At 43.1% G+C, this 24308-nt stretch overlaps 1 protein-coding gene across 1 annotated transcript; it reads left to right on the top strand.

The window, feature by feature from the left end:
* The first annotated feature begins 8445 nt into the window (after nt 1–8445).
* greb1 (growth regulating estrogen receptor binding 1) lies at nt 8446–24042 on the top strand. The gene is made up of 33 exons (XM_075471591.1): nt 8446–8599; nt 8760–8867; nt 8986–9162; nt 9256–9438; nt 10505–10618; nt 10916–11038; nt 12310–12471; nt 12622–12744; nt 13137–13322; nt 13548–13684; nt 13877–14153; nt 14267–14395; nt 14490–14702; nt 14849–15046; nt 15190–15373; nt 15502–15685; nt 15774–15910; nt 16031–16382; nt 16572–16687; nt 16836–17041; nt 17136–17706; nt 17909–18065; nt 18548–18650; nt 18894–19049; nt 19183–19319; nt 19425–19586; nt 20062–20266; nt 20368–20521; nt 20631–20749; nt 21104–21336; nt 21628–21828; nt 21983–22121; nt 23067–24042. Exons 1-33 carry the CDS (start codon nt 8446–8448, stop codon nt 23228–23230), a joined length of 5964 nt encoding a protein of 1987 aa, XP_075327706.1. The 3' UTR covers nt 23231–24042.
* The last annotated feature ends 266 nt before the right edge of the window (nt 24043–24308 follow it).

The following is a 24308-nucleotide window of genomic DNA, read 5'->3' as shown; positions in this document are numbered from 1 at the left end:
CGGTGCTGGCCGGTTCATCTGATATATCATGGCAGCCCGCTTCTCTCTGCTCCACTGGACCCTGTCCAACACCTGTTCTCCCATCAGGGGATGTTGTGTTGGCGTGGCATGGTTGTGCCACTGTACAGATTGGCACTGCCCAGTTGGGGCAGAGGTAAGCTTGAAGTATGAGATTTCCAACGACAAAATATAAGCTCTAACTAAAAGGGAAGCCAACAGTAGAAAATGGTTCTGCCTTTTTTTAAACAAGCATGGCATTTTATGATTGCCTCATTGTAAATAATTTTTTTCTTATTTATTTTCCAACTGGATGAACCATGCTGTGGGTTTTGATTTGGAGGTGGGTATCCTATATAGCTCTCAGTTCTGCTCAACTGTTGCAAGACTAGATTATTATTGTATTTTTCTAATTTTTCCGTTTACCTTTGTTTTCATCTGCTAATTGTCATTCATGAAAAATACTCTTGACTACTTTTGTTGCTGCCATTTCAGTCTGTATTCTGTGTTTAATCTTGCGAGTTTACTTTAAATTTGTCACATTCACTCTTAGTTCCTCACACCAAAAACATTATAGTAGAAGAATTGTGTGATGTGTGCATAGTTTCACAAACGTAAAAAAAAGCAAATGCAATACACCGCAGCGTTAGCCATCGTGCACATATCAGTCTGCAGTAATTTAAAGGGAAAATAAAACTAGCTATCTTCCATATGTTTCTACCACCATGACACAAGGAACACAACCCCCCTGATGAACTCTTGTGTCTGTCTATTGGTCTGCTGTAGCCACAGGGACATTTTACACAGGGAGGACGGAGGGGAGTCTCTTTGTCCCATCAGCATGACAGATTGCCTTTGAGAGGGGGAGGTGCTGAATGAGAAATTTGCGCTGCTGTGGAGTTGGGTGCTCTCATCCGGGTGTGATGTACTATTGTCACATATTCATAATTCTGCCCATGTTGTTGGGAACAAAGGAAGGTTTGTGTGTCGGTTGGGTTTTTAGTTTTTTTTACATCATCAGGTTTTCTATATAGACATGAAAGTACTTCTTAAAAGTTCTGGACAATGTGTAAAATGCAAGAATATAAAGCAATGCATTGATTTATAGATAATTGAATCCCGTGGTGAATTAAGATAGTAAACGAGACGAATGAAAAACATGAAAAAAATTGATTTATTTGGTTTTTGTTTTTGTATAATATGAATGGAATATATATATTGAAATTCATGATTGCAACATCAGAAAAATGTTGTAATACGTGCAATTGAAGACTTTATAGGTTGGATAATGTAAAACTTCAGAAAACTTCAGGAGGACATTTTACACACGAGATTATCAGATTTACAACTTTATTTCAAACTTTTTCAGCAAAAAAAATCCCTATCAATGAATTACACTGTTGCACGTCCCATCCCATAAACACTGACAGACATTCTAAAGCAGACCGTCTGAGAGCAATAAGCTGCACTGACCGGAGTCAGTCATGGACAGCTGGGGTCACATTGGTCTCAGTAATTGTGCACAAAAACGTAGTGCTTTCTTTTTCTCATTAGTTACCTGCTATTTACTAAACAGTTGCCAACAGGATTTGGAGCAACACACACTCTTTTCTTGACAGTGCATTTTCATGGCTTTTGTCTGCTATCAACAGAAATATTTTTTTTTAATACATTTAAAATAATAATAATGAATATTTAAAAAAAGAAAGAAATGTTTTTTTATTCAAAACAGCTTGATCCCCACAGCTCCAAACTGCCTACAGGGTTGTTGAAATAATTTGTTGATTTTACACTACTTTTAACTGACTGTAGGGCTAAAACGAGTCACGGATGATTCGACTCTATGACAATTTACATTTCACACAACGTACCACATTAAACTTTTCAATATCACAACCAGCCTGTTGTGAGCTCAGTGGTTGCATTTCATCGGGCAGGGCTTGCATAGATCTTATAGCTTTGTGAGGAGCGAAATTGGGAAAAAAAAAAAATAAAAGCACATTTGAAAAAAAAAAGTCAGCTGCTCAGAATAACGAGCAGTATTTTTGACGTGAGAATCTTGTCCTTCCCTTCACTTTTACACTGTTTGTCAGTTCTGTGTCCAGCAGAGGGCGAAAGAAATCTACGACTGGCCTGTTTGTCAGTGATGGGACATCACCGTCAGTTTGAATTGCTACGATTGAGCTCTTCAGGTGGTACACTTTTTCATTTGAACTGGTAATGCTTTTTATGATATATATAAATATTGTCCTCTTATACTGAATGGTTAATTCAATTTAATAGTGGATTTTTGAAAAGTGGATTTAAAAAAAAAAAAAAAAGTTTTATCCAAACCTTACGTTCTTAAGAGGAGACTTTTTTATTTATTTATTTATTTTAGACTGTGGATGAGAATGACAGTGGTTAGAATAGCTGTTTGATACAAAATTAAAGTCCATTCAACTTGGACATTAAAAACGGTTGGATCTTTTATTCTCATTTACCAATTTATCTATGTTCTTTTATATGATATGTACAGCTCAGTCGGAGATACAAGAGATGCGTTTTTGCCTGTCTTTGGTGTTTTGATTGTTCACGGTAAAATGGCCGGTTTCAGTCCCACAGACGTGCTTGACATCAGAACTTGCATAAAGGAGGACAAATGCTAAATTTGACGGGCCTCTCTCTCTCTGGGCCTGAAAGACTGCAACAAAAGGTTATTTTCGTGATCAATTCATCCACCAAATGGCCACTCAGTTTATCTGAGAAATGACTGCAGAAAAGATAAATATGGCATTGCATTACCCTACATCTCAAAGTAAAACGTTTACGCAAATAAAACATCTAAACACCCCAATATTTAAGATGAATGGCAAAGAACAACATCTTATCCTCTCTTCTAAAAAGCAGAAAAAGATAAGAGTAATTGGTTGCTAATCAGGCAGATTTTCAATGGACTCACTAATTAATTCATTAATGTTTCCAGCTCTAGCTCTTTGACGTCATATATCTGTCATGACTGTCCAGGGCAAATAGATGTGAAGACAAGAAAACCGTTAAAATGTCAAAAACACCTTTGACCACTGAGAAATAAACTAACTCATTTCGAAGTTTTCTTTTCTTTTCTTTTCTTTTCTTCAGAGGTGGTGTCTGAAGTATGAATACATGATACGGCTGACATCAACATTTATTTCCACAGTTGTGCTGTTACATTGTCTTCATAATTAATCAGCGGCAAAACACTTTTCCCCCTTTTTTTTTTCAACAAAAGCGAGCACAAAGTGGTAAAACGAAGTGAGCCGCCCGGACCGTACCATTGTTGCGGTGGAATGGGGGAGGGACCTCGCGGCGGATCAGAGGTGATGACACGCGCGACACCCAACACTGTCCCACTGTAGGTCTCGCGCCGGTGATATGGTGTCAGCACGCTTGCTAGCCTTCCGTGAAAACTAGTTGTTCGGCTTCTCCGACTGCATTGCAGAGGTAAGTCCGTCCAGCGCTTGCCTTTGCCTGTTTGGTTTCACAGTGTGCAGGAGCGCATTACCTGCCCTCACTTCTGGTTGATGGAAAGGTGACCCTCACACTTCCAGATCAGTTGTTGCTGATGCTGTTAACACAAAGGAAATAATCGCTGCCAACGTTGTTTTGAATGGGAAATGACCTGAGGAGCTGTGCCGTTTGGCGTACAAATCACTCTGTTTTGCTGTAAAACTTTTGGTATTGTATCGTGTCCGCACTTTGTTCTGGTTTTCTTTGAGTGCCTCTACCCTGTAATGTGGAGATTGAGGATGTACCTTCAAACTCAGCTATCCACAAAATGTCCCCCTCAAAATAACCTTTTAGCCGAGAAAAAAAGCGCTCCCTAAAACCCTTGTTAGCTTGTAAACACGTAATAAGCTATGCTTGGCTTTTATTGAACGTGATCTGCTAAGACTGCTGTTTCCATGAGTTAAGATTTCGACTGCAGTTTCTAAGTAGAGTGAACCAAATATACTAAACTGCTGTCATCCTTCTTTCTTTCTTTCTTTCTTTCTTTTGAAACAAACAAAAACAGGTGTCTTGGAAAGTTTTTTTTTTCATATTTGTTTAAATTTCCGTTTTTGCTGGAAACCAAATAAGTTTAATTTGTATTCTGTCATTTATTTATTATTTATATTTATTTATTCATTTTTTTGTTGTTGCTGTTATTAGTTAAAATGTGTGTGTACACAGTGTGTAGATGCTGCTTCTTGCAAACTTTGACACAGAGTTGTGTGCGTTAACATTTCACATCTGAACTCAGTAAAACTTGTGCTTGGTCCATTATATAAATCTCTCAAACGAAGCTGAATGTTAGTCATCGTGATGGGGGGACTGTGTTTTTGCTCCGGTTCCTGTTGAGGTTTGTATGACATCTTGCAGCTGAAATGATTTAAAACACACCAAGGTAAACGTCAAGCCAGATATTCATGCCTGTAGACAATACAAGTGTCCCAGGAGTTATGCAAGCGAGAGAGAGCAGAAGACACAAAAACTGTTCAAGGACATTCGTTGAGATAGCAAAGTTACAGGCAGAGGCAGACGCTGAACATGCAGTGAGGTGGAAATATATCGTGTTCGGTATGTGAGCCGCAGAAGGCACACGGTGTTGCTGGTATTGTCTCACTATAGCTGACCGTTTTTTTTTTATGTTATAAATAGACTGAATATAAAAGGCTTGGACTATAATATGCCTTGCAAACTGAATTGATATAGATGGTACACCTTTGATGAAAAGATCATGGAAAACAATCGTCTGTAGGCTTTCAGTGATTGGAGATTGATGGCTGGAGGTGATGGTAAGCTGAGTGGATGAGTGTGTGTGGATGTGTCGCTGAAAGGTTGCCTGACCAGTTGACTGCTTGGCCATAGATCCAGTGTCTGTTGAGCAAACGGTGAATGAAAGCATTTGCTGCGGGTCACTGGTCAGTGACGCTCCCATCTCAGGGTCCACTGCCGTGTTTAAAACACTTTGCGTGTGCTTTTAGCTGTGGCTCGCAGGAACATCTGCACGACTGGAAGTTTGAATCTGCTTTTTCAGAGCTGAAATAGATGCTGCAGTGGCCAGCTGACACTGCTCGACATTCCTTTGCCTCATTATCTTATCTCTTTCTCACACACGCACACAGGCACACACACGCACACACATGCTCACGCGCACACGAGCAGATGTCCACAGACAGTCATGAAGTCCGAGACTTTTGAGAACATTGTTTTGCCTTCCTTAACGAACAGGTAAACGCAGATTCAGGATCTCCATTCAGCAGTTTCTTTCTGCTGATAGCCCCATCGCACGCATCTTCCTGGACATATTTGTGTGCATGCGTTTATTTCTCAATCACGGCTGCGCGTGTTGAGTACATGTTTATGTGGAGACAACGCGTGTCAGGCTGAACATAAAGGAAGAGAATAGCAGGGATGCTGCATGGTTTTGTGTGGGACTGGTATGTGGGTACCAGTCCCACACAAAACAGAGAAAAAGCCTGGGGTTCTTATCTGACCTCTCCCAGGCTGACCTCTCACCTCCATCCCTTCTCAAGACAAGCCTTTTGTGTCGCCTGAGCTGGAGACCATGGGAGAGCGTGTGTGAGTGCCTACGTATATGTGCTTGTGTGAGACTGTGGAAGTATAGGCCACATCAAAGTCCTACTTAAACATTGTTATCTGGACTCACCTTTGACCTTGCAGTCATGAGATATCCCTCAAACTAATTTATCCATTCCCTCAAAACAGAGATTATATGCGTGTTTGCATAGGTTAGCAGGCGGTTGAGCCGGGCATAATAGGACTGAACGGAGCTGCAGTGGCCAGAACTCAGTGTTGAGATAAATGTTTTGTCGCACACCAGGAAATACAATTATTGTTTAACTGCAGCGTGTGTAGCGGTCAACTGATTTTATCGGATTTAAGAAGAGATCTCGCTTTGTTTGTTATGTGATGTCGACTACATCCAATTTTACATGTTCAATGAGTAATACCCCCCCCCCAAAAGAAAAGAAGGTCTAAATCCTGTTAAAATACCTAGCAGGCAAGTATTAGATTGTAGTATAGTGTGTGGATTGCATGTTGCTCATACTTTCAAGGGATTCGAACAGCAGGGTTGTGTGTGTTTGACGGTGGTTGGAATGGGGTTCAAGAGGTCATAAAACACCACAATAGTGTCTCTCTCCCTAGGGTGAAAGAGAGGTAGAAAGACAAGAAGAAGTGAGGGGGGATGAAAGGATCTCCCACTTCCATGTCAAGGAGAGGGAAGGAGGGGGGTGGGAGGAGAAAAGATCAACAAAGCTCCCTTAAAAGTTTTACTTACGGCTTATTTCTGTCATCTCTGCAGAATGTCCTCCTTTTGTGTGTTGCGGGTCTCTTGGGTTTAGTCAGGAATGCAGAATCTGTCACACAGTAAAAGTAAATGTGCACCCGGAGATTAAAGAGATAAAGATGGGTATTTGGACTGAATATTACCAATCCATGCAAGGTTTTGTTTTTTTTCTCTGTGTGCGTTTCGAACTCTCAGATTTTGAAACACGGTGGCTGACACGCACGTAGTTGCATCTGTCTGTGATGCATGACATTTTAGTTGATGTTCTACCGTAACAGCTCATTTGGAGATTTAGAGAACTCCTTGCTAAAGACAGGTCACTTTCATGTGTTTATTTGCTCAGAGCTGTAGGACTTCTTGGTTAAAAAAGTGGAATATACTGTTCTGCTTCATCTCGTTTCTATTTCTATTTCCCTCCCTGTCTCCTCTCTCCATTGGTTGTAAAAAGATCAGTGTGCTCTCTTGGCAGAAGGTGTGATTGCTTCCTCTCAGCGCCGGCTGTGTTATGACAGGGCTTTGTGTCTCTCTACAAGGTGCAAGGCCCTAAAAGTCGGCGCTCCTTCTTTACATATGAAAGTGTGGAGTCAGAAGGTGGCTGGCAAGGTGTGTTTTCATCTCCAGCCTGAGTTTGTAAAGGAGAATGTAAAGCTGAAAGAAATCGTGGCCCATTGACATCCCCATCAGAGCTCCATTTAGCCACAGAGAGACGAGCATCTGAACCAGTGCAACTGCTGGCTATGTTGTGGTACGGTTTTAACCAGTTGCAGAATAAATTAAAAAAGCTTGTAAATGATACGGGAAGAAATACATTTGGTCTTTTCAGGGCTTCTGCAGTTATTTTTAATGAAAGAAACAAGCTTTTTTTTATATTTAATGCTGTTCTTCTAATATCTAAGGTCTGATTTAATAATAATCCATTTGATCAAAAAGAAGCCATTCTAATCGTCCATTGCACAGCTGGATGTGCAACATAACCTTGGTGTAGCACAACTGATAAGATTCACTGTTGTTGTTAAAAGACTCCAAGTAAGGATTTCCAATGCTCGATCGGCTTCTGGTCAGATGCTGTTTGCTTAAGGATGGTGAGCCAGGCCACAAAAGGTTTTCTTTGGTTTTTTTCCACCTTCTGAGTGAAATGGCAAGTGTAAATGCTTTTGCTGCCACAAAATGGAGAGCTGGATTTGTAAATTAAAGCATCAATATCGGACATTCATCAACATACCTTCATATTTACATTAAGCTGAGCCTCAGCTTGCTGACCGACCAGTAAGTCTCATGTTGCCGGGTTTGTAAGTCAGTCACGTGTAGCCTCTGCCAGCATATGGGCAGTCAAAGGTTCGGAGAAAGAGCATTAAGCTGGTGTTTACAATCCAACCTCATTGTTGGATTCCCTCCACTCTGAACCAGTTTGTTCCCCTCTGCGACACATTTGGTTGTCTTCCTCTTTGACAGTGTTTCAGTTCTTGTGAAACTTTGTATTACTGTTTTTGGTGTGCGTTTTAAAAAAACACGAATAAAATCTGATCTTTTAAACGGGGGCTGAGAAGCGAGTGAGGGAGAGAAACAGAGTGATGCACTTGGAGAGAGAGTTGGAAAAACAGAGAGAGGGAGTTGTGTCTAGGTCAGGGTGTCCTGACACTGTCAGTGCAGCTGATTTTAGATGACATTGTTTGGACGGATGCCATCTCCTAGTAACCACAGTTTAAGCCTTTGCAGATCGGAGCGTGTGTGCGTCTGTCTGAGTAGAGGTGCCTCTGAGTTTGATTTTTTTATTTTAATTTTTACTTTTTGATTTATTTTTTGTCTATTGAATGCAAGACATTTTACCACCAGAGAGTTTCGACACAAAGCATGTTTTGTTTTGTTTTGTTTTTTCTTCTTCTTCTGTCCGCCCTTTCCTCTTCCTTCTTGGTCTTTTTTTTTTGTAGAAGTCACCACAGGAGAGTTTTTTTTTTTGTCATTTCTTTCCAAAGAACTAAACCGAAAGTTCTACTAAAACTTATAGTGGGTAATGGAAAGACCTCTAAATCGGTATTTGCTGTATCAGAAAAGACCAAAGCATGACTTTCAGTTTTTGTAAATGGTCATTGTGAAAAAGCCCAATTTGTGGCTGCTTCGTTTTTGCAGGGCGTCAAATGGGGAACTCTTACGCGGGCCAGCTGCGGACCACGCGCTTCGAGGAGGTCCTCCATAACTCCATCGAGGCATCACTGAGATCGAACACCATCGTGCCTCGACCCGTCTTCTCACAGCTATATCTTGAGACAGAGCAGACATTGGCACAAGATGGTGAGTTGCATGAATGCGGATTGCTTTATGATCCACATTGTAATTTCGTCCTTTCATCATCCTCCCCTCGCTTTGCCTTGAACATAAATATCCCTTTAAAGCTTTTCTTAACATTATTTTCACCCCTCGGAACGGGATGTTTTGTCTGTGCCTCCAACAGGCCGCACAGAGAACGATGATGAAGAAGATGAAGAAGGCTCAGAGTCCAACAGCCCGCCGACGCCCTACCAGATGAAACTGCCACCCGAGGGGTGCTGCACCACAGATGGCATGTAGACGTACATACATACATGTGATCGTAACAAATCTGAAAACAGGCAAAATAATTCAAATGTTTCAAGGATACTTTGTGAAAATATCCTGTCCACGTCTTGTCTTCCTAACAGGCTTTTGTCAGGCCGGTAAAGACCTGCGTTTGTCCTCACTTGCATCGGATCCCTTGGATGTTCCACCCGGGCTCATGCTAGTTGGGGTAAAGTCCCCCTCCCTCCCTGACAACCTGCTGGTCTGTGCCGTGGACCGTCGCTTCCTGCCAGACGAACGGGGTCTCAACGCCCTGCTCGGTGAGGCAGGAGACTTAAAAAAAGAAGATGTTTTTTGCTCACACAGTTAGTTGTGGGATGGACAGAACTGTTTTTTTCTCTGTGTTCTTCCAGGCTTCTCGGGAAACTGTATGGGCTGTGGAGAAAAAGGTTTCCGCTATTTCACAGAGTTCTCCAACCACATTAACCTGAAGCTCAGCACCCAGCCCAAGAAACAGAAGTACTTGAAGTACCATCTGTGCAGAAACAACCAGGGCATCCTGGTCAAAGGGGCTCCCATCTGCTGGAGGGGAAATGGTAAGACACAGAGTTGCTGCCTCTGTGAGAAGGTGGAGAATTTCAGAGCAATATGCCTGGTTTGTCTGTGATCAGATTCCAATTTGTCACGCGCACACATTCAGCTCACTTATGAATCTTTGATCCGTTTCTGCCGTTAAGTGCTTGGCATGATATATAGTTTGGTTATTTATAAGGATAATACTGTACTGGCAAAAAAAGAGAAGAACTGATGAATTGTGGGTGTAGATGTGAAGGCAAAAAGATCAGCTGTCATTATTTTTACAAAGCAGCCAGTCTGTTGTGTGTGTGTAAATAGGTGCGCGGCGTTACTTCTTTCGACGACGATACTGACAGCTGCGCCACGTGAAAGAAACAACATTTTTTGGAGAGTCAGGTGTTAGTCAAACTCTGCTCCCCCTGCATTTTTTACACAGCTTTGACTGAAAACAATCAACATTTTAGTTTCTTTGCTGTCTAAAAGTCTGACTTGTGTTGATTGCAAAGCTATGAGTGTATGGGAGGGACCTGATGGACCGGCTGCACAGCCTCATGCAGGGGTGAAAGGTGAGACTACAGAGTGTACACAGAGGCCACAGGCAGGAGGTGACACATTAAGCTGTAGTGGTATGAAAGGTTATCACCATCGTGTCTTCTAAATGTGTTATATTTTCCCTCCTTTATCTCTGCTTACTTCTTAATCTGTTAAAACTGTAGTTTGGGAGGGAAAGACTGAGGCTCAGGAGTTCAGTGCAAAACAGATAAAAAAAAAGACATTCCTGGTGATATCTAAATCCTCTTTTAAAAGCGAGCCAACATGTTGATATTGAGCAACTGGAATATATACAAAAAACATGCCAGCTGATTGAGCTTTTTTCCTGAGCACTGACTGATCTAAGCTGAATCCTGTGCATGAGGGTCATGTTAGTGGCAAATCGGTGGACTTATCTTACCTACTGCCTAAGCAAAAGTATTTTCCCAGGCCTTTCCTTTCAGGAAAATTCTTTCCATTCCAGTCGTTTACCTTCGCTTGTTTCCTTCCTCTGCTGTCGGGGTTTATGACTTACTTCTTCTTGCATTGTTTCAGATGGTAGGATGAGACAGATAAGGTCCAGTCTCCCAGAGGGCCACCTGACATCTGATGAACAGCCACCAAACCTGGCATTGACTCACCCATCACACATCCCTGGCTGCCACACAGGTTACAGAAAACACACACACACACACATTCAGCCACACTTTAAGAGTTCTTGCTGAAAACACAAATCGGCTGGTGTTACATCTGTGGTGTCAGACAGACACAAGGTGTAGTTTGAGCACAAAGCCGAATAGCATTATTGTCAGTTCAGACATTTGTATTGAGTCAGAATGCATTTAATTTAAACAAGCACTGGTGGAGAGAGACTATGAATTGTTAATCACAGAAGTAGTTCACTTAATTGTTCACATTTTTTTATGTTAATAATTCATCTTTGTCTTTTCTGTGCGTAAACGGCAGGGTCACATGCAGAGCCACAGGCTGCTGATGTTCCCCACACGCTGATAAATGGGAGCCATGCTGTTCCTTCAACAGCTCAGCCCCCTTTAAATCAGGCAGGGCCTTGGAGACCCTCAGCTACAGGTACAAAGTTTGCACACTGGTGAACACAGCCCTTTATTCCGTCTTGTTATCATAAGCTTATCATATGACATGTGACAGACAGACATACATTTGTGAGTTATAAGCTAATGCAAATTAGCAACATTTTGAACCACACGTGGCACAACCAATAAACGGCACGCCGATGCATGTGCAGGGAAATAATTCCTGACTCTGTGGAGAATTAGTTTGTGTGGTACCATCATTTGGGATAGGTGAGAAATTGGATAAGAAACCTGTACCCCTCTCAAAGAAGGCAAATAGCTCTATAAATGTTCAAACGTTGTGTTAATGGTGGAAATGAAGCATCTTATTTAAGCACACTGACATGACTTTGTTATCCTTTAATCTTCTTGCAAGGACATAATTTGTTCTCTTGACTATAACTTTCTTTAGTATGCCACCACTGTTCAAAAATGCGGTCTTAGTTTGCACGGAAATCTGATTACTTATGCAATATATTACAAAAGCGTCTGTTATTTGGTCCCTTGTATGCATGTAAACATGATCAATTTGTGTCTGTTGTCATTAAAGCCCTCCGCTTGATGTCTTCACACTTCTGCGTGTGTGTGTGTGTGTGTGTGTGTGTGTGTGTGTAGGTGTAGGTGTATAACACTCCCGCTACACAGGAGCTAGCCAGCTACATTGTGTGTTGGGGGGTTGCCCTTTGTTTTCCCGGCTTTCATTTGGCAACACGTGGGGCCCTAAACTTCTACTCCTCTTTTCTCTTCTGTCTCTGTCTGTCTTTCTCCCTCCCTCTCCCTCAGTCTGTCTCCTCTATAAACCGGGGTTGTAAAAATCCCTCTCTGTCTCATCTTTTTTTTCCCCTTCTTTCGCTCTGAATGAAAAGCTTCCTTCCTGTCAGTGTTGCTTTTTCATTGCCCTTTTAACAAGTGGACCCTTTATATGTCTCCATTATTGCTGCATTTCAACAGATACTTGAGAGGGAAAGACAAATAACTGCATGACTAAAATACAGCTCTTTTGCAATACTGTATCCACAGAGGTCCTTCCTAAAACATTCTGTGGCGTATGTGTTAATTTGTGATGTATTAGAATGAGAAAAGCGACTCACGTGCTTTAAAGCAAGAGCAGCAACCTCAGAGCAGTTCGAAAAAAAAAGCAGAAAAAAAGAAAGAAAAAACAAGAAACCAAAAATAGTTAGTGCCGTATTGTTAAAATATAATCTACACTGAGGCCTTGTTTATTTTTTCCTGATTTTTTTTATCCGTTCATTTTCTTTTATCCCGCAGGACCACATCCAAATGCCGGCCCCCCTAAAAAGAGGCACAAGGGCTGGTCGCCTGAATCGTCTGCCAACAGTGTGCCAGAGAGCACTGTGAAGTCGCCACCATCGTCATTAGCCTCATCAACGCTATCAGTGTCTTCTGTCATCACCAATGGAGCCAGATCAGGTACAAAGAAGGGAAAAGAAATGCTAAATAGAGGTATACTAAAAACTATTTGATTATTCAAAATATGACAAGATATTTTTTGTGCACTTGTGATTCATTGCGTAAATTCATGTAAATCTCATTCTCTGCTTGTTTACGTTGTGTATCTAGAGACTGCATCTGTGCAGAGTTCATCCCAGGGGTCCTCAACCCCACTCCCCCCCCCAGAGCTGTCTGTCACGGTGCCTGATCAGCTGCTAAACCATTGCAGACTGCAGCCTGTCATATTTAAAGGTTAGAATTGTATTTATATTGTCAGTGGACTCTCAGGAAACCCCACAGACACACAAGTGTGGCCCACAGCTGAAGTCAATCGGATCAGTGTGACTAACTCTAGTTTGGTAATTGTTTTGCACCCATCTGTCAGTACTGACAGTTCTCAGGCATGTAACAGGTGAGTTTTTTAGTCACAACTCAACAGATGGCAGTTTCAGGCAGATTTTTTCACACAGGCCAGAGGTCACACTACACCCGCGGGGGTTCCTTAGTCTCTCAATCCCCTCCGCTCCCCCTTTCCCAATCCTACGTGTCAGCTGTCAACTCTTCTTTCTTTATTAATCCCCTATCTGCCTTTCACAGCACCACGCAAAAATCTTTTCTATTTCCTGTGCCTTTCATTTACGCAGGTCACGGACCTCTTCCTCATCTGACGGGCAATGTGACTGAAGTGCTCGTCAGTTCTCTGCTCCAGAGTTGTTACCTGAGCTCACAAACCCTCCCCAGAGTGTACCAGCACTATGGACCATCACCTATTCAGCCACTCTCCACAGAGATGCAGATTCTGCTCACCGTTTACTACCTCGTTCAGCTAGGTCAGCATAAAGTCTTCCTCCAAAATTCCGTAATCCTCCAGGAGTACAATGTGGTGGCTTTTATGTAAATCTAAGACAAAAAATAACGGCTTCATACTCGACCTGGTAGTAAAGTATATGTGGAAAAAAATATATTGCAAAACTTATTCAATAAAACTCTAAACATAGAATAACATATTCACCACATGGCAAGTTTTTACGTCATTGTTTTACCTTTTATTCCAGGGTCTGAGCAGGTTCCTCTGATTCAGGACCTCGAACAGATATTCATGAGATCATGGAGGGAGTCCCACCTGAGTGAGATCAGACAGTTCCAGCAGGCTCAAACAGCAGGGACCCAAGGGAGGCACTATGGCATTGAGGTCAGACATGATTTATGTTTAATCTTTTAGCACTTAAGACAAAAAAAAAAGCATTTCACTTGAGCTCAAGCTATTTTGCACGGTGAGACATTCATTGATATCCTCTTCATTCAACTTATTATACAAAAAAAAAGACACTGGTGATAAGAGCCTAACTGAAATGACCAAATTCTTACATTTTATTGTCTCCAGACCCCCTCTACCCTGCCTGGGCTCCCCCAGCATCTCTCTTTACCGCCGCAGAGCCAACAACCCCTCACCCCCAGCCAGCTTCCCTGGCTCGCTCAGCTGGCTGCATCGTCCTGTGGAGAGGGGGTTGTAGTGTTCGGGGAAGAAGTCCGATCTTTGTCTCAGGGCCTCCAGAAAACCTTTAGCAGGTTGATGGACGGGCGGCTTAAAAACACCAACTATGTGGTCATCATTGTGACTTCACCGGGTCAGGAGACACAGTCCTGTGTGGTAGTTACAGGTGGGAGCTTTATTTTCCTAAAGTGCAAAGTGAGGCTGTGATGACGTTGCCAAGGAGACTTGATTGTAATAGAACTGATTGTAACCCATCGTATCTGTTTGCCTGTTTTGCAGGTAAACACCAGTGTCGTGCCTTAGCAGAGAGTATGTTTTCCCCTAGTGAAGGACTGAAAGAAATCAACCTCCAGCTCTCCGCAGGTGTTGCCCAGGAACTGATTCACTACTGCAATTCCCTCGGGCAAGGTGAGTCTCACTGTCTTTGGTATGTTTATCTAGCATGCTGAATTTAGTTTTAGTTATCATTCACTGACATGTTGAGTGGCTTTCTTTTTCTCAGATGGTGATATGGATTCCCTTCTGGACAGTGCCAGTGTTGACACAAACGAGGCATCTCCCCTATCCAGCAGCCAGGAATCCGCTGATGAGAGGAGTTGTAAAAATTCACAAAGCCCCAAAGAAACACAGAGTCCAAAAGATTTGCATATACAAGGTTCAAAAGATGCACCCAGTCCCAAAGAAACAGCTCCAAGTCCCAAAGACAAGTGCTCAGGTAAGTTCGGTTCCAGAGTGAACTTTCGAAGAAGAATCCTCTTTTGGTTTTAATCTCAATTTTATTGTATTTTTCTTCATTTTGCCTTTTCAGCAGTTTGTATTTGGAAGACTTTTAAAGGACTTTGTGATTGTGTATGTTCGTAGAGTATTCTGTTGAATGGCACGAGGTTCGTCCTATCCAGCTAGCCGTGGCTAGAAAGCTGCTCTCCCACGTCTGCGCTATCGCTGACTCCAGTACACAGAACCTGGACCTTGGCTCCTTTGACAGGATCAGCTTCCTCATCCTTGTCCCGCCCTCGGAGGTCGCTTACCAACAGACTGTCCTCCAACTCTGGAGCTCTGGTTAGTCATCTGAAGATTTTTTTCAGCAAACATAATTACGATTTACCTTTAAGTGCAGTAATAGTGTTTGAATGTTTGTGCTGTGTGGTACATGAGGCGTTATAAAGTTGACCTGCACCTTTCCGGTGCGTTGTGTGTCTCAGGTGTTCTTCGGGAGCTTGGTGGTTTAGAGCAGGAGTGTGTGTCTCAACAAGACGCTGAACGTTATGTGGTCAAGATGGACCAGAGTGCTAAGGCTCGAATTGACAACCTCCTTCAGGAAGCACACAGGAAATCCTACACTCTCTACATCCTGGTTCATGACCACGCCCACTGGGACATTTGCAGGTTTGCACAAAATATATGAAAATTTCAACTACTAACGTGTTCGCATTCCTTCAGCCCCGTCAGCATGATGATCTGATACAACAAAAGCAGAGCAATCAGTTGTGTTTCTCTGTCCTTCCCTGACTCAGCTCCTCCTGCAGCCGCTCAGACAGTGGTTTGGGTCTGGTGGATCAGCTGTTAAACTCACGACAGGTGAAAGATGCTGCTAACATCCTGATTCTCCATGTCACCTCGTTCCCCTTTGCTCTCCAGACACAGTGCACTCGTATTAGCCCCTACAACGAGATACACTGGCCTTCTGCATTCAGTAATGTATGTCGAAACTCTACAGTATTTATGACAGATGCTGTCTTTTTGATGCAACCCGTAGAAATAGCTCTGTGGATGCATGTGTGTGCAGGATGTGGATCTCTATCATGAGAGGATGCGATATTTTGGCGTGTCAGAGCTTTTAGAGTCCACTCGCTCAGGAAGCAGCCTGCCTCTGATGCGTTCTGATTCCTCCTTTGAAAGCATGGCATCTACCCTGGAAGAAAGGTACCACACCCTCGTACAGTATGCTCAATCACTGAAACATTCAACTCGTAAAAATGAGCTATGAATTATGCAAAAAATGCAGCAGGAAGACCATGCAATAATCCTTTTTCTTGTTTCCAGGTTTCCAAAGCTGCACAGTGCTGTGATCCGAACTATAGTTTTGATCCAGCACTACTGTGTAGCTCTGATGGCGGCATCTGGCAGAATCAGCAGCTCCCATAATCTCCACAAGCACACCTCTGTGGAGACCATGGAAATTGTTCAATCCCTGCTTACAGCTGCTCAGCAGTGTCCCGCCCATCATGGCCACATGGTCCTGCTGCGGATCCCCTCTTTGGCTCTGGCATCGTGGGCCCACCGACGGCTGTCCACAGTGAGGAAGCAGCTGGGCCTGGAGGAGAATTTTGAAATCATACTGGGGAATCCCAGTCAAGCTCTGACGATTGGACGGACTTTCACTGATCAGATCAAGGTGGGATGGTAGCTGGGTTTGTAGCCGTTGAAGGGCGAAACACGTCACTGCGTTTTCAGTGAATCAGGATTTACATTAAACTTGCCGAAACGAAATAAATGATTTTATGGATAGGTTATCTTACATGTGTGTACCTTTTTTTTTTCTTGTGTGTGTGTGTGTGTGTGTGTGGGTGCGTATGTTCTTCAGACTTGGTTGAAGATCCAGGATGCTGAGTGGGTCCCTCATACCTACTTAGAGCTGGAGGCCCTTCCCTGCATCCTGATCCTGTCAGGGGCAGAGCCACTGGGGGAATCACTGCCCAGGTGCACACACTGAGTTTGAACATCATTTCCTGACTTTTGAACAAAAAGACAGACTGCTTAATCAAACAGTGCAACCACATTGTTTCTTACAAAAGAAGGTGAAATAACGTCACTTGGAGTTTAAACGCTGAAATGACTTTGCTTGCAGGTCGCTGAAGTATTGCGACCTTCGGGTGATAAGCTGCTCCTACCTGCACCGCACCACTCTTGAACAAGAGCTGGGACTGGCGGCTTACCTAGTGAAGGCAGAGTCACGACCACCACACAACCCTGGACCAGGAAGCGACGTGATTGAAAGTGATGCTGAAAAACTCAGCAGCACTGACAACGAAGAAGAGGAGGGACAAGAGAACAGTGAGATTAGACCTGGAAGAAGCTGATCAATTAACCTCAGCCGATTTAGTCATTTATTTAAAAAATGTTTTTTGTCTTTCCTCTTCATTTCCAGGAGACTCCCCTCTGCCATCGAGCCAGCCGCTCCCATCGGGCCCAGAAAGTGGGGGTGTCGAGCCCCCCTCGGCTCGAAGCGCCATTTCTCCAAATGTCCCGAAAGGAACCTTGGACACAATACAGTCTCCCTCAAAATCACAGACTCAGCTTCAGCCCCTGCCCTCACCTCAGCCTTATCCATATGCTCGAACGTCCCCTCTTCCCCAACACCAACCTGTGCTTCAAAGTTATCCTCAGGCCCAGGCGACCTCGCAGCTGCAGTCTCAGCCTCAAAGTCAAATTCAGTCATTATCCCAACCTAATTCTCAACCTCACACTCAAACCCCCACCCAGCTCCATCCTCTTTCCCAGTCGCAAATTCCCTCCAAATCCGCCTCATCTAGCTCCTCATCTCCGAGAGCCCCCTCTCCTCATCTGAGCTGCTCGTGGGTGCGAGGAGTGAGTCGCCCGCCTTGTGTGCTCCTTCCTCGTGCCCTCTATGACATCATCACAGCCAGTGACAGCAGCGGACTTCCACGATTTTCCTCATTCTTGCCACACATATCAGTTGCGTGGGCCAGCAGCTTCAGGTAAATGAACTTTTAAAGTAAAGTAAAGTAACTTTTTTGTATATTATTAGAGACTGTCCATCTGTAATAATATATAAACTAATACTGTCTATTTCACCCTTTGTTCACAACCGTGCACAGGTGTCCTTGAGGTGTAACCAAACCCTGAAATCAAAACCATTACGGTAAACGTTAATATGAACCAATGCCTTTGTTTGTACAGGCCTTTGCTGAGTAAAATGATGACATGCACAGAGCAGTCACTGTATTACCGTCAGTGGACGGTCCCTCGATCGTATCACATGGACAGCAGCAATCGCACCGAAGGACGAAGCGACAACTTTCACCCCCGCAGGCTGCTGCTCAGTGGACCCCCGCAGGTATTGTCAGTCTGTCTTTTAATCAGACTGAAGCACACGTTCTGGCTTTAAAACGTTATTTATTCATTCACCTTTTGTATTTTGCCTGTAAACATTTCTTTGCCATGTTTAAGCCTTGTTTCTTCCCGAGAAGCTATAAAAAGTGTGTTTGGCTCTCGGCTAGGAAATTACCATTCTCTGTTTGTGTGTGTAGAGCAGCTGTATCTTTGTCATTTGTAGCTTGTACAAAATGGTTTGATTTGAATTCTATTTGATTGTATCACTTGTGTTTAAGAATGCAAATAGGCTGAGATTTCGGTAAATCTTGCGAGGCCATATGAATCAGAGCAGTTGGGTTGACAAACTGGATGATTAGCGATGATTATACCTTCGCAGTGGCTCCCCCTGAAATTCAGAGGAGCTTCTATTCACACGCTGACAGTGAAGTTGTAAATGAATTCAACACTGTCACATCTTCCCCTTGTTTTTCTTTCCATGGTCAGGTGGGTAAAACAGGAGCATACTTGCACTTCCTGGGAATCCTGTCTCGCATGCTGATCAGGCTTATGGAGGTTGATATCTACGATGAGGAAGACATCAACTGCAGTCAGTAAATTTGTTGCAGTTCTTAGCTGCTTCGTGTTAATTATGGTGAACTTTTTTGTAAAAGCAAGACTCAGATTATTTTTCTGAATTTTCATTGTCAGTGGCAGTTTGTAAGATCATGTGATTGCATCAGTAGCATTTGACAGAATGTGTCCTGATAAGGTGTTCTCATCATCTTCTGTATCTTCTTAACACTGTCAGCTCATATCGAATGCATACACTTAAATAAAGTTGTATATTTAGACGTGCAGGCAGAAGGGGTGCAGTACCACCCACCCAATGCTCCCTGGCCCACCACAGATATCATGAAGACCATGCCCTTTGACTACATCATCCATGATGCCAAGTATGACGACATCAGCATTGTATACTGCCCTGGATTTATACCAAGTGTTGAGGGTAAGCACACTGAGAAAAACAGACACAATATACCAACACCAGAGCTGTTTTTTACTTGCCAGAGCAAATAAGGACATTTCCCTGGAAGCTCTTTAGCTGTAATCTGGTCTCGTCTTTCTTTTGTGTCATCAAGGAAACCCTGTGCGACAGGAGGATGTGTACCTACGCAGGCGGACAGCTAGGATTAAGTTGTCCAAGTATGCAGCTTACAACACCTATCATCACTGTGAGCAGTGCCATCAGTATTTGGGTTTCAACCCCAGATACCAGGTGAGCGCAGTACATACAAACAAACAATGTTTGCAAGCAGTGTGAGAAATGACACTCAATCTGCTTCTGAAATGTAAATGTGAGACATCTCCAACTATAATTCAGATATACGAGTCAACGCTGCATGCCTTCACCTTCACCCATCTACTTCTTGGAGAAGACATCCAGCTCTACTTCATCATCCCAAAGTCCAAAGAGCACTACTTCAGCTTCAGCCAACCAGGTGGCCAGTTGGAGAGTATGCGGCTCCCTCTCACCTCTGAATGGGTATGTCCTTCATCACTGAAACCCGACTCACCCAATCTTGAGCATGTCCACCTTTTCTACAGCATTTCCCCAGAGTTGTCACTCTATGCAGCGTGACGAATCCAGCTCCCAAATAATCTTATATTTCCTTACATCAGCACCACCACAGCTAATGAGGACACAGATGAATTATAAAATTTAGTCCGACATCGCTGGTGTTTTTAAATTTAAAAAGTCTGCCTTGAAGTGATGATTGGCACTGTTTGCCACAGCGCAACACCCTGGTTACTCCACCAGGTGGTGCAATTAGTAAAGCTATATAGCTCCTGTTTTTTATACCTCAGCAGTTCCTCGCTGATTCTCAGCTGTAGGTGAAGCTTCTGATAGCAACCATCTTTCTATGCCACGTTTTCAAACTGTTTTGAAAAATTATTTCTCTATTATTTTCATATCCGTGAAATTCACATACAAGATGTTTTTTGTGTTTTTTTTATAGAGCCCAGACTCCATCAAGAGTCCTATCTTCACCCCGACCACAGGTCACCACGAGCATGGACTGTTTAATCTGTACCATGCGATGGATGGTGCCTCGCATCTACATATCCTGGTGGTTAAAGAGTATGAGATGGCTGTCTACAAGAAATACTGGCCCAACCACATCATGCTGGTGCTGCCCACTGTCTTCAATGGAGCTGGAATAGGTTTGTTGCTACTACAGTAATCAGAATTTAGGGATGCGTATCAGTAAAAGTGACACGTGAAGATCTGAAATCTTCATTTCCAACTCCAAATGTTCATGCAGGCGCAGCTCACTTCCTGATCAAAGAGCTTTCGTATCACAACTTGGAGCTGGAGCGCAGCAGACGTTTGGAGGGCGGAGGTGATGTCTGGCCCTTCATCATCCTGGCTGATGACTCCTGCGTTATGTGGAACGCAGTGGAGCTCGATGGGCGGAGGTGAAGGATACGATAGCTGTTGCATCATTCAAAAGGAAGAAGAATGTTTTGTGGGATCTCTTTAGGAGCCGGGTTTCACAAAAGTCCATCTTTTAATTGTTGTTTTTAGTGGTCCCGTGGAGCAGGCAGTGTCACTGAAACACGTCCTACAGCACATGGAGGCGTGTCCGGATCTAGCCCAATACGGTCTATGTGGCATCAGGAAGTGGAGCAGCCGAGGACACACAGGTCAGGAGCCGCAGTATCAGAGTACAATATAACATCCTTCCATCGTCCTTTCTGATTAAGAAAACCTAACAGAAAACAGAGTTTAACCCCAAAACAAGACAGTTTCTGAACTTTTGGTAATTGTCTTAGATTTCAGCTTGTATGTCCTCACGACCCTCAGTTTTACCTTCAAGTTACCTGTAGGAATTGTGCTGAGTCAGATAGAATATTAAAAGACTTTTATTTTGCTTTTTTAATCAGTATGACTTACAGAAATTAAGAATCCTGCTTCATAAAATCACAGCAAGCAAACATCTCTGACACATAAACTGATGTAATGTTGTAACCATTTCTTTTTTTTCCCTCCTGAACCAGGTAATAAACAGTGGGAGCCCTTCTCCAGAGGTCACCTCCATGACTTCCTCCTCCTCAATGTCGACCGGAGTCAGAATGTGCAGTACGACCAGAACCGCTTCACCTGTCAGGATGTGGACTTCACCCTGAGACTGCACAGTGCCGGCCTGCTTATCTGCAGGTTCAACAGCTTCAGCGTCATGAAGAAGCAGATTGCCATAGGAGGATACAGAACGTTTATCATCAAGACCAAGGTAGGGCCTGAAAAAGCATTTCAAATAGCACAGAAGTTGCATTTGAAAAAAAAAAACTGCTGAGGAGAAACACAAAAATGTGGAAGCTACGCACGGCTTTTACTTTTTTTTGTCATAACAGTTTTTCTCTATCCAGAATCACCTGTCTGAACAGTTGATTTACAGGCACACAGCTTGGTGACAAATTCATTTTCACGGGCATTTGAGTTTTGATATCAATTTAAAAAATAAATAAATCTGTGATTGATATGAGCCCCGTTCTCAAATTCTCACAACACGTAATTTCTCCAGATGACAGATGTTCCCACCTCAGTGGGGCCCTCACAATACATCTGTGCCCCAGACAGCAAGCACCTTTTCTTGGCCACCCCTGCTCAACTCCTCCTGGAAAAATACCTCCAGCACACCAGCCAGAAACTGTTTCCGCTCAGCACTAAGAACTACTCCCACCCTGTTCTGTCCGTGGACTGTTACCTCAACCTGGGACCTGAGGTACAGACACGCTGCACAGACACATGGCCATGCAGGCAAAGAGATGATGACATATAGAATCATCGCCTCCGTGCTTGTGGCAGATAGTCAACTTTTGAACATAATTATGGTTTCATATACACCCACATTTCAGCATTCTACTTGCCTCCCGCAGGTGACGGTGTGTTTTGTGAGTTCCAGACCTCATTCTGTCAACATCAGCACCACAGGGTTGCTGTTCAGTGGCCTCCTTCTCTGTTTTGCCGACGCCTTTGTGACTTCTGGGTTCCTCAAAAAGTTCACCTTCCTTAAAGGTACAGCAGTAGACCAAAGACAGCACAGAAAAATGTTGCACAGTTACAGGTGACCCATGAAAAGGTCAAATAAGTCTTTGCGTGATATGTAGGGCATTATTCCTAATGTCTAAAAGAGTTGTATGTTACGTTCTTATCATGTGGTCATGTTGTGACTGAGTGGTTAAAAGGCATGAGCTGCAACATAACCAATTTGATTATGACTCAAGGCATTTCTGCCCTCGTAGTTTCTTAAAAGGCTCGTAAAAAATTAACATTGAATGGAAACTGGGAAATTTTTTTAAAAGAAATTCACTTATTCATCAAAAAGCTTATACGCTCACTTTGAGGTGGTTTGTGCCTGGTTTGAAGAGGATGAAGCTCTTCTGGGAAATAGAAAAAAAAAAGCTGCGCATCACACTCTTTCCTGGCAAAGATTAAACTGAAGTGGCTCACCAGCTGTTTTCAGTCTGAGCCAGTTGACTGTAGCTGACTGGTGTCTTCCCTGATTCCGACACGATATTCCCAGAGATAATCAGGGTCAGTAACTCCTAAAGAAGAGCTCTTCCGATTTTTCCTCTTGTGAATGTCCGTGTCAGTTGTTGTTTTGTTTCTCCTCACAGTTTGTTTTCAGTTAGAACAGCTACTTCTCCCACTGAATTACAACAACTAGCACCCAACACTGCCACTACACAGCCTAGCTTATTCCCTTCAAACCAATCGGTGGAGATCTGTCTGATCCGCATTTATTTTTCGCACATTTAGATCCGCTTTGTGGTTGTATGGAAACCCGGGTAATAAGACTAAAAGGCTGACCCAGCAGTAAGCTGCATCAAAACCGCCTCTAATTTTTGACCACTGAGTCATGATTAACATGTTTGGTTGTAATTGTATCTCACCGTCCTCTGGATTTCCATGTCATGGTTTAACTGTCCATCTCTCTCCCTCCTGTCTGCCTCCCTGTAGGTGCAACCCTGTGTGTCATCAGTGCAGATCGCAGCTCATTAAGGCAGACGGTGGGCAGGCTGGAGCTTGAGGAACAGTGGAGGTTCAGGCTCAGTGACGAATTCCAGACTGCAAACGCCAAAGAAGACCGACCCCTTTTCTTCCTGACCGGAAAACATATCTGACTGAAGCGTGTCTACACGATGGGACCGGAAAGTGTGAGGACTGATATGGCTTTGCTCACAAAAGAGGAGAAATGCACTAGTGTTATGTTGTTTTTTGTAGTATTACAGTTCACCCATAGACATGTAGACAGAGTATAGACCATGTTGATTACTACCTATGACTACACACACACCCGAAATAGGATTTGGAGGTGAGAAGTAAAAGAAGATGTGTTGTTTACATTTAATGAAGACTATGTACTACTCCATGAATATAACACTCATATGTTAAAAACTCCTGAATTAGAAATATCCAGTACAGTATTGTATAGCTTTGAATGACAAAAAAAAAAGCAGAGAGGAATCGTTTTGTACATTTCTCAACTTATGCAGTAAGCGCAGATGTCAACAGAGAAAAAAAATGCAACTTTTCAGTGTCTTGCCATGTGTTTACAGGTTTAAATATTTCAAGTCCTGTGCTCTGACTTCTTTGCATGCGCATTCAACGTGAGGAGCTTTTAAAAAAAGGGAAAACACCATCATTTGTGTGCAATGAACATTTTTACGGGGGAAAATTTTGTGGAAGCCTGTCTCACATTGTATGCTTTTATGGAAAAACTGATTTGAATGATATTTTTGCAAGATTTGTGTCATTTAAAGAAGTACTTACTTATTGTCGATGTGTATAAAAAAGAGAATTGTCAAGCGGCATTGGTGCAAAAACATTTTTTCCGGGTGGTGCTCCGCGGGCTGCACGGTGATATTTGTAGCAGTCAGAGAAACATAAACCCACTCCCTCCTGGCAGTCTTTCACTATGTACAGTTTTGTATGCCTCTATAAGTGTATAAATGTAAAGACATTTTGAATCTAATGTGTGTTCGTGTTTGAATGTGAAACCGAAGTAACGGTCAGGCTGTGTGACACTTCAGCTCCTAATTGAATATCACTTCATATCCACATCAGCTTTGACCTTCGGCAAGAGGCCACGCTGCTGCTCTCAGTTACTTCCATCTTTCCTCACATGGAAGTTCTGAGGTGTTTATGTGTGATGCACGCTCATCACAGGACTTATTTTTGTTTCTGGCACAGTAAGCGTGT

The sequence above is a fragment of the Odontesthes bonariensis genome, chromosome 1 (assembly GCF_027942865.1).
Source record: "Odontesthes bonariensis isolate fOdoBon6 chromosome 1, fOdoBon6.hap1, whole genome shotgun sequence".
In the NCBI taxonomy this organism is placed as follows: Eukaryota; Metazoa; Chordata; class Actinopteri; order Atheriniformes; family Atherinopsidae; genus Odontesthes; species Odontesthes bonariensis.
This window is presented reverse-complemented; position numbering and strand designations above follow the sequence as displayed.

Excerpts from the sequence above, each read along its gene's own strand:
- greb1 (XM_075471591.1), top strand. The coding sequence starts at position 8,446 with ATGGGGAACTCTTACGCGGGCCAGCTGCGGACCACGCGCTTCGAGGAG. Across the intron at positions 9,439-10,504 it reads CATCTGCTGGAGGGGAAATG|ATGGTAGGATGAGACAGATA; the intron begins GTAAGACACAGA and ends GCATTGTTTCAG. Across the intron at positions 15,911-16,030 it reads GCATCTACCCTGGAAGAAAG|GTTTCCAAAGCTGCACAGTG; the intron begins GTACCACACCCT and ends TCTTGTTTCCAG.